At 34.0% G+C, this 15902-nt stretch overlaps 1 protein-coding gene across 2 annotated transcripts in view; it reads right to left on the bottom strand.

The window, feature by feature from the left end:
* Window positions 1-3: 3 nt before the first annotated feature.
* LOC141820630 (regulator of telomere elongation helicase 1 homolog) overlaps window positions 4-15902 on the bottom strand; it is a 34865-nt gene continuing 18966 nt past the window's right edge. For both annotated transcript variants that reach the window (XM_074707984.1, XM_074707985.1), the window contains exons 15-25: window positions 15424-15510; window positions 13921-13980; window positions 12798-12913; window positions 8629-8686; window positions 8460-8562; window positions 8059-8111; window positions 7654-7964; window positions 7432-7567; window positions 5539-5684; window positions 2581-2660; window positions 4-524 (exon numbers count right to left, since the gene is read on the bottom strand). In XM_074707984.1, the coding sequence (XP_074564085.1) occupies window positions 502-524; window positions 2581-2660; window positions 5539-5684; window positions 7432-7567; window positions 7654-7964; window positions 8059-8111; window positions 8460-8562; window positions 8629-8686; window positions 12798-12913; window positions 13921-13980; window positions 15424-15510 (1173 nt within the window). In that variant the 3' untranslated portion in view covers window positions 4-501. The remainder of the gene's footprint in view (window positions 525-2580; window positions 2661-5538; window positions 5685-7431; window positions 7568-7653; window positions 7965-8058; window positions 8112-8459; window positions 8563-8628; window positions 8687-12797; window positions 12914-13920; window positions 13981-15423; window positions 15511-15902) is intronic.

Here is a 15902-nt window from a genome sequence, read left to right as displayed (position 1 = left end):
TATCTTATATTTTCATTGCGATAACAACTAAAAGATATTCCATATTTCAACTATGTTTCTAAAGCTTAAAAGCTTTTCTTTTTCTACTCTGAAAAATTCTACTATTGCCACGTAGCAGAATTAACTGCTATAATCGAAAGTATCAAGAATGATTCATCAAAACAGAAAAATTTTATAACAAAATAAAATTGCAATCTATATTAAGGAATAACATTACTATGGCTGGATCTAATCTGATTCTGCCGTGTAAGAATTTACTGATACTTGCAGCACCACAGCCTTAAGAGTTTCTTTTGGAGAAGATTACACTCCCCAAGGCTAGCCAAAAAATTATAAATTAGCTGGTCCAAAAGAGTCAGATTCTTCAAGATCCAAATATTTCTCCCCTCGAAATGATTGAAAACATTAAGTTGTAGAACTTTTTGATAAAGCAAGAACCTAGACAGCTGAACAATGAGCGGCTACAAAATGGTAGAACTAGAAATGGCCGACCAAGTCTTATTAAAGCTTGGGATTCAGCTCAGCTGCAGGACAATGGAACCCAGATGCATACATAATCAACGGGTAATATAAATAGCAACAAAAAGCAGATTAGAGGCACCAAAAGAAGACCAATCATAATGAAACAACTATCTGGACGGCTAATTAAAAAATAGTAGCATAAATTAGATTTCCAGTGTGTTTAGAATGCAGAAAAAAGAGGGGAAACAAATTTAAATTCACACCTCATTTATAATGTTAAACTGTTTGATGTTACTAACAGAAAGGTATTGTAGTTAGCATTTGAGAAAAATGAGCAACTAATGTTGCAAATATATAGTGGTGATAGAAACAAAATAGTCAATAAGAAAGCCTTGACTTTACAATGTCCGTTGGAGTTTTCATTGCCACATGTAAGAATACTAGTGAATTTAGCAGATGTAATGGATATGTTGGGATGTTAGATGTAGCAAAGTGCAGAGGATGTAATAAGACAGTGGTTATTCAATTGTACTGGTGTCAAGGATATGCAATCTATATACAGCATTTTACACCCGAAAGGATTCAAGCAATTACTTAGTTTCCATTTGTCCCAGTTACCAAGTTCTTCCTTATCCAACAATACAAGGCCAAACATATACAGAGGTAAAGGACGGACCATGGAGAACTCATACAGAAATTTGCAGAGTACTTATCCAATGAGCTTGTTCTGACACCTAGGTTCTTGTGAACACCTTCATAAGAACAAGAATCAATATAGATGGGGGTGTCATTGCATAGTTTAACACATTGCATTCTACAACAAAAGAGGTTTTTTCCTCGCATTAAAAAAGAATAGCACATGTTGAGGTGTTGTCATTTTACTTGTTTTGTGACTTTCATAAGAGATTTCATTTGAAAAAAAAATAGATGACCTTGCCCATAAATAGTTTGTTGTCATTGATTAAATTTGAAAATTCTATATTTAATGAAAAAAATGGCTCATGGAATGCAATCACAACCCAACAAAAAGGATGATTTGATCTTGAAGGTGCTTCTATTGGAGAAAGCAGATTTGGTCTAATCGCATATTAAATATGATTGAGTAACAATTTTATCCCCCCATAAAAAATGGAGCTCTTAGAAAACAACTTATTTATAACTTTATATCCTTAATATTACTAATCAAATATTAATGTTGTGTTATGCTTATGTATCATTGACAATTATATTATATAATTATACAATTACTATTGATATTCATGTTGAATAAAATTAGAAGATAATGTCGAGAACAATACAAAATAAATTTAGTTTTCTCATAAAATATTTTTTTTCAACTACTATGTAAAGTACATTATTACATGACAAGTGAATTGCCAAAGAAAATAAATTTTTATCAATATACTAGGGTGTTATACAGTTGTGATGGCTTCATGAGATTGTGATATAACCTGCTATATTGGATCAATGTTGCAACAATAGAAGTTAATGTAATAAAAGGTAGTCCGGTGTACGAAGCTTCAGCCAATGCAAGATCGGGTCGGACCACATTGGGTTAATTGTATGCAGCCTTACCTTGCATTTTTGCAAGAGGCCCGCAACTCGAATCCGTAACCTCAAGGTCACAGAAGTTAATGTAATCAAGAAGAAAAATGTTAAGATGAAAATGTTAAGGTTATACAAAATACTAATTTGGTGTAGCTCCAACAAAGGATAAAATTAGAGGAAACTCATCCAAATAGTATCAACATATTCGAAGACAAATATATTTTATAGTTAGAAGAGTTGAATTGATTGGAGAGGAAGATTTAAAAAGAAATACTAATCACTATAATATAGAATTATTTAATTGATTTGGATATTGACGACAACATTGCTTTTCATAGAGCTTTATAAAGGGATAAGAATAATGTACATGACCCCAAATGGTTGGGACAAGATGGTGATAATGATTCTAACACATCTAATTACCAATACTATTAAATTCTTGATAATGAATCTATTTGATGAAGTCAGGGTGATAGGAAAAAAATACTTAAAGAAGAGGTTAGCATTGCTGACATTAAGTATAGCAAAACATGGCTGAAAACAGTAGCAAATCAGATGGCATATTCTTACATGTAACATCCTTTGCACCATAATTTCCAAGTTGCTGATCATAGATAGTATGGAATTTTGTTGGAACAAAATCCTTGAACCTATTAGGAAGTAACTGAGAAAATAAGTGATAGTGTAAAAATAAAGTAAAAGATGTGCAAGAGTGACTGCAAAAATGCAAAGATCTTGTGAAAACTACCATGTTACTGAAAAAACAACATGAACCAATTATTAGTGGGAGGCACTGACATCCAGTAAAACAAGCATTATATGAATGATAAGAGAATATTGAACTCTTCTTAGATATGTTTAGTTGCATCCAAAAAACAATCTGTTAAACTAGATTGCCCAATTTGAAAAACATGACTAAAATTTGAGAAGCACATAGATTAAATCCACTAAAAAATTAGGTTAGTGAATTAGAATCAGGGATCTAAAGTTACGTGGCAGAGCAAGCTTCAGGTACGACATTGATACATATATGCGATCAAAGAAACAAAAATCGTTATTCACCCCCCTCCAGCAACAACAACAGTCCTACAGTATGTGCATACATGTCTCTCAACTCTCAACTCACCAAGAGTTTACCTTGCAACTCCTTCACCACAAGGTCATTTATTCTCATGCTTCTAGTCTCTCAAATGCACCCAAGTGCTCGGCTAGTTCCACATGTCATCCTTCATGCTCCACATACGTGGTTAACCTCCATCAACACAATTACGCTCTAATGCTCTCGTCTTGTGGCCCCCTAGACTCTGCCAAGTCGTATCCATGTGATTCTCCAATAAGTCCTATTCGACTGAAATACACATATTAAATACAATATATATCGTAATTTAAACTCCGACCAAACATCAAAATGTATGCTTGATTCTAATCACTGAGGGTCCAATTGCACTAATAATCTTCGATTTTTTAATGTTTGACAATATATTCAAGTTAGGTAAACCATGAACTGAAATTAGGACCTACCTATGTTAGGTTTCTCCTACACCTAAACTCCCCCTAGAGCCAAGAAATTCAAATTCAAAATTTTAAATTTGTCAACAAGAAGAGAAATTAAGTTTCTAATTGACACAAAAGTATTGAATGTGCTACAATCAACTCATATGAATCTTGCTAATCCTATGGTATTACCTACAACCCATGAGTCTAACGAGTTGCAAGCCCATTTTCCAAACCAGCAAGTGGCCCAACTTTATTGAGTGATCCAAATTGAATGCTAAATAGTTAAGGGGTGTGTCTCTATGTGAAGAAAGATCAACCATTTATCTTTTCATTAGATTTTGAAACAAGTCAAAAGCATTGAAAAATTAGGCTAGTTTCTTTAATAGATGGTCTAGTTTCAATTTAAAAAGGGAGAGTTAATTTAGCTTATCTTTTTGACCAAGCAAAGCATTAAAGAGCTCAACCACTTAAATTTTCAAAGATTTTAAAACAAGTCAAAAGCATTTTCTAATAAAAAGTTATGGTTGTTTCTTTAATAAATGGTCTAGTTAGCAAATTCAAAGGAAGAGTTAATTTAGCTTAGCTTCATGGCCAATGAAAGAATTAAAGAGCTTAATTATGAGTAGTAAATCAATAAATTTCGTACTACCCTATACATGGAGGGTAGTTTTATGCACTAATATTTATTTTGATGTTTTGCAGTGAGAAAAGAGCTTAGTGAAAATTTAAGTAAATATTTGAGTTTTCCCTTCTATTCTTATCTCTTGGATTTATCCTTGCCCAGTGAGTGTATTTCTGATTTACATCAAAGTTTATGCATTTTGAGGGAAGTGAGTATCTGTATCCCCTAGTGAAGTTAAACTTGGGTGGCGGTGACCTTTTATCATATTTGTTACTTAAAAGGAATTTTGTTAATCCATTAAAATACTTATAATTTTCATTTCCTCATTATTCAGTATCTATTTGGTATCGATAATGAAGGCTAGAGATCATGTCAAGGCCAAAAGGGAACGATGATATTGGAGAAGGTATTGGTTATGAAAAAGATGTTAAGTCCTTGAGGTTGCAGCTACAAAGATTGTAATGTAGTCTGCAAGAAAAGGATGAACTCATTGAAGCACTTCAGAGAAGAAACAACTTCAAAGTCAATGATACCCAAGAGTTTGATTTTGATGTTGATACACCTCCTCACCTGAGGGAGCTAGAAAGAAATCGAGCAAGCTATAGAGATTAAAATGATTAGGGTTAGAAACTCATGTATTGTATAAGTTTTTTAAATAATACAATTTTTAATTTTCAACAATATTAAAATTAATTAAGGATTAAACAAATTTTGATTTTGATTATGGTGAACTTTTAATGGCCCCCCAAAATTGTATCCTCGACCTGCTCACTCATTGTTCGGAACGACAAGCTCTATTTCTTATTGTCGAATGCTAGCATCTTCACATTACAACGAGATGTTTAGATCGTGTCAATGATACAACAGTTAAACATCTAGATTGTGGGACATCCACATAGGTAAAAATTCAATCAAAGTGTTTCGATTCAATTTGGTAAAAATTCTAATGAGCCCATGTTAAATTGCTCATTAGATAAATAGATGCAGATGAACAATACCTACTATTGAAATATATAATTCCACAAACAATAAGGTAGAAACCTTTATGTAGTCCAATTAACATCGTATATTTAAACATTTTCCATGCTTCCGAGTGTTGACACCAGCTACAAAGCAATTAAAAACATTTGCCATGCAAAACTTTTTCCATGCTTTAGAGTAGTATTGGCACCAAATGCAAAACCAGTTACAAAGTTTTGTAAAACCATGTCCAGTCATTACATACAGGATGACATGGTGGCCTAGTTTAAGATTATATCCATAATGAAGAGTTACAGCATCATACATAAAAGTATTTTCACAAGAATCAATTTACCATTAACAGCATGATGAAACAATCATATATTAAGCATATATATAAATATTAAATTTTAATGTTGTTTTGAAGCAACAGATTTAAGTGAAATTACCTGCTGAGAAGACAGTATCGGCCAGGACTGGAGAATAACTTTGCAATGGACTCCAACAAATGTATAATTTTTATTTTCTTGGATTTTAATGCCTCCATAAGATCTATGAACTCCTTATATTCAGCAACAGTAAGCTTTTCTTTAACCTATTAATTAACCAAGGAAAACAACTTTTAAGGAAAAACTATTATAATCATTATACTATAAAATAGACAGGTTTTATACACATAGCAGTGTGTGAGAAGACTCGCTTTCCATCCAAAACTTGCTAGTTGCACTGAGTGAACAATCAAAATCAAAGAAGAAAAAAAATTGAAGCTTCATTGTTATAGCTGCAATAATTCACAAAACCATGCAAAAGCACAATCAGTTATTTTAATGAGAATATATTCACAAAATGAATTAAACTATGCTTTATAAAAGAACAATCTGAGATCCAACTTCGAAATTGCTACTGAATAATCTGGCTTCATCCAAAACTAAATTACTATTACAATTGAAAAGGAGATGACATGTCTATCATAGAAGTAAAAATCCTTTGAGCACATTGAGCAATTCCTGTACTTTTTCCTTCTTATTGTGTCCTAAACATCTCTATTAAAAATTTCTATATGCCATCATTTACCATCTTTCCTCTCTACTGAAACTCAAGAGTAACAATTTTAACAGATTACAAATGTTGTTCATCTAGAATCAAATATCAGCACAACTCATCATCTGTGCAATAGTTATGTCCATGTACTGTTGGGTCCATGGTCATAGCCACCAACACATCTATGAATGAAGTGGCCTCCATATTGAGAAGTGAATGAGAGAAAAGTTCTTGCATTTTTTCCTGCACTTTTCTCAAAGCATCAACAAAAGCTTGCATCTCAAATTTCTCAACGGCGTTTGTCATGACACTTGAACTTATTCTAGCCTTCTTACTTGGAAACTCGATGATCATAATCCTCTTGTTGCTCATCTTTCCATCATTGTGCAGCTTATCAGTCATCAAATAATCCATTAAAATTTGGCAAAGTTGTTTCAAGCATTTGGTAACGTCAGCACAGCTGCTAACAAGATGTTTTAACTCTTGTAACACCTCTAATATAGCAATCATAAGCTACACTTCTAGCTGAATGGAGGTTTTCAGGTTGCATCTCATGTTTTCATGTATGATCAAGAATGATAGGATTAGACAGCCATCATCATATGAGTAAATGTGAGTGTATAAGCTGTTACAAATTAGTATATCAAATTATGCTTGTCCCACTTACAACAGAGATAACTGTACTGGTCTCAGATAATGGGATCCTTAATGAGAGAAATCACTAACCTTAGATAGCCCTCTATAGCTTTATATATTATTGATAAATAAGAGATTACAAATGATCTTTTACCCCTTACATATTGATACATAAATTATATATCACAGAAGCACATCCTTAAAATAGATAACTACTAATAATAGAGGTTGTCTGATAGAGAGATTTATCTATTAATGTTGGCCAAGGTATGATTTCAGTCTTACAATTCCCCCTGTACATCACAACACCTGATGATTTTCATTAATAGATAAATCTCTCTATCAGACTCCCCCTGTACAGCTACAACTTCCTTGAACTGCTACAACTACTAATAACCAAATGAACCTTATGTACTTATCCACACAGAATAACCAGACACTAATTTACACTGCTTCTCATAACCAGACAGATATCACATCATATCAACGCTCCCTGGATCTGAATATATCATTATAAAATAAATGAAAAAGAATAAAAATTGATCATTTTGCAGTTAGCTAGTTTGTGTGCTGTAGTGGTGTTTCTTAGAAAGATAACCTAGTCTAAGTCTCAAATGTGCTCTCTGAATACAAAGGTTAATAGTAACTGAAAATATAAAGTCAACCTGTGACAAATACTCAGAAACACTTGTTCCATCAGTCATTGTTGGTTTGTTTTGCTTCTCCATACTTGTAGATGTTGGCTGATCCTCGGTTTGGGCATGCACTTCCCTCAAGCCAGAAATATCAATATCCACAAACCTAAATTTGAAACCGTTGTAGCAGGTGAAGGCAATAAGCTTCCAGGAAAATACAAACTGAAGTATCAATTAATATCTCTAACCAACCGTTTTGAGGAAGTATCCTTTTGCCATTCAGGATCCACTTCAAATAATTTAGGCCTTTTTGCAGTAGGAGCTCCCTGTGAATCTTCGCATACTTGTTCGCTCAATAGTGTATCCTTCTCCAAATCAATCACTGCATTATTCTGACATTGAGTAATTCCTGTTATTTTTTTAGTTTGGGACATTATGTTCATGCTTGAGATAGAATCAAATTTTTTAGGATGTGTTGCTCGGTTGGCAGGAACAACTTGTTCGAAAATTGGCAATACAGATGATGACATTGGCTTGTTTGAGCAATGCTGACTACTATGCACCTGGCAAAAGAAAGAATATGCACATAAGTAAAATAAATAAATGAGAAGTGTCAACGTTTAAATGGTATTTAGAATAAAAAAGGAAAAAAAATACCAAGGAAGTGAGAGACTTCAATGAAAAATTCTCCTCAGGCCTCAAAGCTTTATCTGCCAAGAATGGTTAGTTCTTTTCAGCAACTATTTAAGGTAAATAGAAGTTTCCAATTGAACAATAAACCTAGCATCCAGAAACATCAGAAAAACAATCAGGGCAAATACAAAAAGGAGAAAGCACCTATTCCTTCTGGAAAAAACTAAGTAAATTTTGGTTTTGTCAATTTGTACCCAAAATTGCACAAAACAACAATTTACTTTAAAAAGAATGACGAGGAAAAGGCTATCACAAGAAATAATCTAGCACAGAAATAAGAACAAATGAACTCAGCAAACTAAAAAATATCTCAAAAATGAATCAGGAAAAAAAAATCAACAGATAGATAACGATTCATTTGAGACCTCTAGTAAAGCTTTCAGCTAATTTTGGTTTCAAAGCGTGAATGTCTTTGTCTCGAAAGAATTTAGTCAGCGTGAAAACTGCATCTCCAAACTTGGAGTAGCACTGCAAGAAACATGAGATTAATGAGTAATGCTCATGTAAAGATGTAAAACAATAATCCACAATAACCTTCACATAAGACCGGAGCCAGTATGGCATTTGTTGTTCCCAATTTTTTACAGCAAACCTAAACAAGAAGAATATTACGACAAATTAGCATATATTTGTTGCTTATAAATATATTCATCGGAAGCCTGCTTAATGAACAATGTAAAAAATAAATAAATAAAACAACTAACTTAGAGAAGCCATCCGTTCTTTGTACCAAAGGATCAAAAGATCATTAGATCGCATCACTGTATATAAATTTGCTCAAATCCAACACAAAGATTGACATCCTATTGTTGTAGTCTATTAGAATAGTGTCAAGCAGAAGAGAAAATGCATGTACCAGTGCAAATAAAGAGAAAGAAATATAAAAGCCACAGAGTATGTGATTCAAGATATTGAGAGGAATAAAATAATGTACTATTACTACTAAACTATTATATATAGAGGAAATAACAAAGTCTACTATAACTAAAACATCACCAATGTGGGACCAAACCAACAACACATAAAACTAATGACTCCAATAAAATAATAACTCTATCATGTCTCTCAGGCAGGAGCACAGATATAATTTATATCCAATTTGTCACATAAAATAGAAAGATATCATTTGAAAAGATTAACAACATGAGAAGATAGGAAACAAGTTCCAGATGTGGGCCAACTGCTGGATCATGGGGGAAACAAGCCCAAAACATGGCCTGTATATTCCAAGAGGGACAAAACAAAAAGGGGCCTGAACAGAATAATATAAGCAGGCAGTTTATGTTTTAAGGCCAGTTATATCTTTGTGGCAGTTATGTTAGCATGTTTTAGAGTATGTGTGAGGTTATAAGTTTGTGTAAAGTTAGCAACACCATTACAGGGAGCATCCACTTCCATCGTCTATGGTGATATTGTTCAAAATGGCGAAGTGATTCGTCAATGGCTAGTCCAATGGAAAGGCAAGACCATGATTGACACAACGTGGGAGGATAATTTCACTCTTAGAATTTTGTGTGTCTCTATTCTAATTTTTGGAATTCTAACATGAGGCTTTGGATTGACTCAAAGAGTTAAGAACCTGACTAAAGTGGATGACATCTTCAAGAGATGTTCAATGAATGAAGTTAGTAACAATCTTCAAATGACTAGAATTTAAATGAAATTGATGAAACAAAAGGATACCTATCTCACATAGCAAAAAAAAAAAAATCTAATATGGAGAATCAAAAAGGAGAAACTTTATTAACTGGAAGATGAAAAATACATTAAAGATAACACCTTTCTCATAGATTTCACTAACAAACACGCAAATAAATAGAAAACAAATTAAGAGTCACACCAATCTAAATTAGACTTCTGCTAAAACTATTTTATCTTTTAAATTAAAAACATACAAAAACTTCTTGACATCCCGATGGAGACCCAGTTGTGGCCAAGCAAGCTAAGGATGGGAATCAAGCTACGGCCATAGAAAGGAACAAGCATCCCATTCTAAAACTTGATGACCTTAAACATCGATGGAGGCCTAATTACAAGGACCAGAGCTAAAAAGATGAAGTATTTAAAAAGTTGATTGAAAATGTTAAGGCTAAGATAGCAATTGATGTAAATTTGGATAAGAGTAAGTCAAGCAGCCTACTCAACCAAATTAAAGTCTCAAATTGGCTTAATTAGTCACTTAACTACCATTTCTATGTGAGGAAAAACATATTTTTATAACCATATATAAGCTTAACACATTCCATAAATTATGAGATATGATAGCGCAACTAGTTTTCATAAAAGAAGTTTGTTAAGTTTTTTTAGATAAGTCTCTTTATTAAAGTCTATTAGGGTTTCTAGTGTTTTTTGAAAAATAAGCTTTCTTACCAATCTACAAAAGGGGTTAGGATTGCATGTATTTGATAAGTTTTTGAGTTAATACAATTTTCAATTTCGATATGGTTTCGAAGCCATAATCTCTTTTCTTTCTCTCCCACCACCTTCATCTTTTAAAATCTCTTTTCTTTTGTTCTTGTCAATTATAGGCTTTGTTCTTTTTCCTCTTCTTCTATTCTATTTATTTACTTTGTTTACCTGGTGAGGCCTTAATCAAAACCCTAAAGTAGCAATCTTGTAATTCACCTTCTCTTTTGCACATCTACTATCATCTCCATCTTTCACTGATTTGTTACACCACCATCATTAATTCCTTATTCTAATCCATTCTCGGTTTTGGATTTCCTTCAACTAGCATTCATAGTTGGATTCTTGTCGGCCTTCATTGCAGATTGTCTTTGGTCGAGAGTTGTTGCTTGTATATTGGATTAGAGTGACAATAATTTTTGTATTGACAAAGAGGATGTGTAAAGGTGACAAAGCATTGCATAGGTGCGCTAACATCGTGATGCTTAAATTGGACAGGTCATAAAAACGTCAAGGTAAAAGATGGTGAGGATGAAAGTTTTATGAGCATAACCACAAGCATTGGCATGGTGGCAAGCAGCGATGGAACAACAATCTAGACATACACAAACTTCATTAAGATGCAAGGTGGAGCAAAGGTCAAAAATCTCACTTTTAGGGGTGGCCTGCAATCATTGATTCTCGCTGCCCGAAATTGACCATGCTAAATGGTTTAGACAAATGAGGAAGAAATAAGAGTATAAAAAGGATCATGTTCTCACATGTAAAGAAAAAGTGCAAGATGGATGGGTGTGAGAAGGAATAGAATTTTGAGGCTGGAGGGTAAAAACATTCGTTTTTAGATGAGGGGAAGTCGTGCCTTCAAATCAACACTCAGCCTCAGCATGAAAGATTGAAAGAGAATAAAAAAACTAGGTGAAATTGTGCTCTAACATCAACTTAAAAGAATATAATATAATAAAAAACTGTAAGTAATACATGATATTAAGACTCAACATATGTAAGACTGAATATAATACCCCTATAACTAATAGAAATGACACCAAACCCATGGCATATATAAATAATGGCTCCAAAACAAAATAAGATTTCTACTTCTTTGAGATTTCTTCTTCTTTTTCCATCTCCGGTTCATGGCCTGACTTGAGCGTCGAAGCGATTAAGCCAGGACACCCTCATGGCCTCCGTTCTCACCATCCTCTTTGCAGCCTAACAGGAGCTCTACCGTTTGCGGGTCTTGCGTGACTTCACCACCATCAGCCGGCGACTCATCCATAGGTAATCTCAAGCAGAAACAGTATAGTTCTTATATGCTCTCATGGAATAAGAATTTATAGTTGTGAAAAAGAACTCAGAAAACTTATACACACGGAACTAAAATTCCCTTATCCTTTCCTCCATTCCAAGATCAGTTATTACTCATATATTTTGCTCTCCGAAGGATAGATATTCATACTCTATTCAATCGTCCAAACTGTATAGTATGGAAGAGCAAAGTGGGTTGGGAAATTAAGGGCAAGCTAGTCAAGCCAAATGGATTAGCAAGCCAAGAGTGTCACTTGCATATGATGGCAATCCAAATGAGGCAATTGAACAAGCCATGTCGGTCAGCCTGATCGGCCAAGTTAATTGGTCAAGTTGAGGCAAGATCATTAGTTGAACTAGGCAAGGTGGGTAATGTGAGATATGCGAGCACAAGAAGATAGTTATTATATAATAAGGATATTTTATAATTGTGGAAACTAAATACTTATCACATTCTTATAAACCACATAAAAATAAAATAACTTATATATTTGATTCAATAAACCAAATTAACAAGTAGCCCTAGTGCATTCCTTGTCGATTTGATACACTAGAAATAATTAATTAATTCCTTATAAAGTCTATTCTGTGAATCAAACACACTATAAAATAAGCTACTAATAAGAGACAGCCCTCTACTAAGGCACACCTTTGAGTCATGGCATACACAACTAGCTTAAGCTTACATAATTAATTAGGAACCAAAATAAACTTTCAGAAAAATATGAGGTTAAAAGTATCTTCACAACTCATAGTCATGACCATGTCCTAATTCACTGCCCTGGGTTTCTTGTCAATTTCATGCACTAGGAATTGTTATTTCATTTCATATTGATTTCATTATGTGATCCAAACAGCACCATGAAGATATTATTGATGTGACACCCACACCATGGGGCATCTATGGTTTATGGCTTACACAACTAGTTTAAGTTTTACATAGTTGAATTAGGAACCAAATAAACTTCAAGAAAATATGAGCCAAAACGTACCTTTGATCACAGAAAATGATTGCCCCATAGTCATGGCGATGTCTAATGACACGGCCAACGGCTTGATTCACAGCCCTGGCAGCTTGCTGGACGTACCACTCCTCCCCAGTGAGAACCTGCGAGATAGCATAAACAAATCAAACTGATATTATTGTAAGCTATGTTCCCTAGCATGAGTATCTGAGTCAGATCTGGATCCATCTACAAGGTTGTTTTTAAAAGTTTTTACATGTGATCAAGGGAAGTTTTAGTTTCTAACTCAATGTAAGGTGTCAAACATGGACATGGGTTTATGAAGGTATCACAAACTATAAGAAGAATCTTTGCTGCACTTCTTTTTCTTGATTCTTAACATGGTTTGAAATCTTGAGCCGTTTCACCCGATATGAGCGAAACATCTCATTCCGTCAACAAACCAGCACCAACACAAATGATACCGGCATCAGAGGCATTGCGCGGGATCTCCAGATGCATTGTCTGCCTCTAGAGGTGTTGCCCGAGCTTGACGACCCGTCCAGAGCTGTCGCCCGAGCCCGATGACCCGTCCGGAGCCATTGTCTGGGCCCAAGCCAAACGAGGCCTCTGAAGGCTTCGCCTAAGACCGACGACGCCTCCGAAGGCTTCGCTCGAGATTAGCAACTCCTCCAGAGGCTTCACCCGAGACCAACAACTCCTCCGAAAGCTTCGTTTAATTAACTCATAGCTACGATTGAAATAATTTAAATAGGTTTCCTTAAAGCCTAATAAAATTACCTTATTAATTTAATATATATATATATATATTAAAAAATATAATTTATTTTTTTATATGTTTAAATATTTAAATTAAAATTTTTATTTTTAATTAATATATTTTATATTTAAAAAATATTAAAACTATATCAGCACGACATGGTATGATACCAAAACCGTATCATTTCAGTCCAGCATCAAAACTCCGACACGGCTCGAGATTTTAAACCTTGATTCTCAATACTCGGGTCAAACATGACTTGATATGACACTAATCTCTAGTGAATTCTTTGGCCTACCTTCCAATTAATCCAACTGCCACATACCAACAAAAAGACATACATTGTGGAGAAATGCAGGAAAAATTTAAGGTACTTGAATCAATTCTTACCTTAGGTCCTTTTTTCTCAGAAAGAGCCTGGCGATCCAGGTAATCGCGCTTGAGACGAACCTACAAAACATAAAGCAGAAAAAAACAAGCACAAGGATTATTAGATCACTAACATTTCGACAAGAAATTGGCAGCAATAAAGAGAGGCAATTTTTTTCAAAAGAATTCTTAAAGAGAGAAAATTAACATATTGTTTAATATTTATGATGAGCAATCTATTGGTTGAGCTATCAAAAAACAACATAGGTAAATATTATGTGATAAAATTCAACAATAACTAGTCTTAGGTAAATATCTCAAAGGGGCAATTTTCATGATTTTCATCATGATGTTAATTATTCAAAATGCTATAATTTCAATAAAGAAGAAAAAAAATAAAATTCCTATTTTCTACTGGTTCAAGACTCTGTTAGAATTATTGTTCCTTCCGTCATTTATCTGCCTAAGTTTATTGTACATTACTAGGTTTTTTATGACAGTTGAAGCAAATCTAAGAACAACATTCTGTTTGGTTTAGGTAATTAATTGGAGAGCCAAATTCTCAAAGGTAAGAAAAAAATTGTGTTTAACTGGCCGTTAATTAGTTTAATTGGGTGTTAATTTGTTTAATTGGGTGTTAATTAGTTTAATTGGGTGTTTAACTGGGAGTTAAATAGATTTTATAGGTTTTAAAATATGGTTTTTGCTTTGTGGCTTAGTGATTGTAGCAACTAAACTGGTTCTAGAAAGATGTTTCAGATTTAGATTCTGTTCATAAGGAAGGGCACCAGAGGTCTGGTTCACATTTTGCTTCCTTTCTTCACATTAGGATTTTGCTCTAGCTTCTTGACTGGCAATCTGCCCTCCCCAAGTCTCTACTCTGTTCTAGATCTCCTCCATCTTTGTTTTATTATATATTGTCACTGTTTTTCCAGTGTGAGGGTGATCAGTGTCTTACAGACTGCAACTTCAGCCTTTCCTCTTAGTCACCACTTTCTTCAATACTGTGGTGTTCTCTTCGTGTGAATATTGAAATTGAATTTAGGTGTAAGATCTCTTCTGCAAGCCTATCTTCATTGCTGACATCTTTTTTCTTTCCTCCCTGGTGACTATTTATGGTATAGGTCGGTGGTGTTGAATCAAAAGATCCAAATGGTTGTCAGTGAAGAAATGTGGTATTTGGCTTTTAGTCTTCATCAACAACAAAGAATTAGATCAGATCCAGTGGTCCGCATTAGCAGTGGAGGTTGAACTGTTTAGTAGAGGTTCTATACTGCTGCTCTTCCTCACAGATCTATATTGCCCCTCGAGTAGTGACAAAAAAGTTTGCTAGTATACCACATAAAATTAACATGTATATCCTGTACAATTTTTTGAAATGAGCAAGAGTTTGCTTGAATGTAATGCTTTCTGGTTATTTCAATAAAAACTAGATTAACATGTACAAGAAAATAAACAATTCTGCATCCTTTAAGTTAAATTCCAAAATAATATCACTGAAAATTAAAGAACACAAGACCAAACCTTGGGATCAGTCTTTGTGGAGAAAGGCATGCCAGTAACTATTACAGCTCTACCAGCCTGATCAGCAAAATCAAGACCTTCACTAACCTGAAGGATTTCAAAATCTCAGACCGTGCAGAACAACAAAAAAAGGAACCAAGTAATTATAATTACAACAAGAGATGCAGATAACAATATTATAAAGAAACAAAATACTAACAGTGACGGATAGTTCAAGCAAATTAATAAGATGAAAACATGAGTTTTGTCATACCAAGTTTGATCTGTAGGTGAATTCCAACCACAAGTTATCTTTGCGAAACAAAATAAAGCCTCAATACATTATGGCAAAAAGAAGGTAACAATATGCCATGCACTCATATTAAAGAACTCAAGAACATTTGGACTTTGTCAATGATGAAGCATATGGCACACTCCTCTGGTCCTCCTAACCTTCACTTCTTTTCTTCTCTTATTATTTTATTCTGAAAATTTTTCCC

The sequence above is a fragment of the Curcuma longa genome, unplaced genomic scaffold, assembly GCF_044706935.1.
Source record: "Curcuma longa cultivar G26 ecotype Majalengka, Jawa Barat unplaced genomic scaffold, ITB_CL_G26_1.1 utg509_np1212_2302976_RagTag, whole genome shotgun sequence".
NCBI lineage: Eukaryota > Viridiplantae > Streptophyta > Magnoliopsida > Zingiberales > Zingiberaceae > Curcuma > Curcuma longa.
This window is presented reverse-complemented; position numbering and strand designations above follow the sequence as displayed.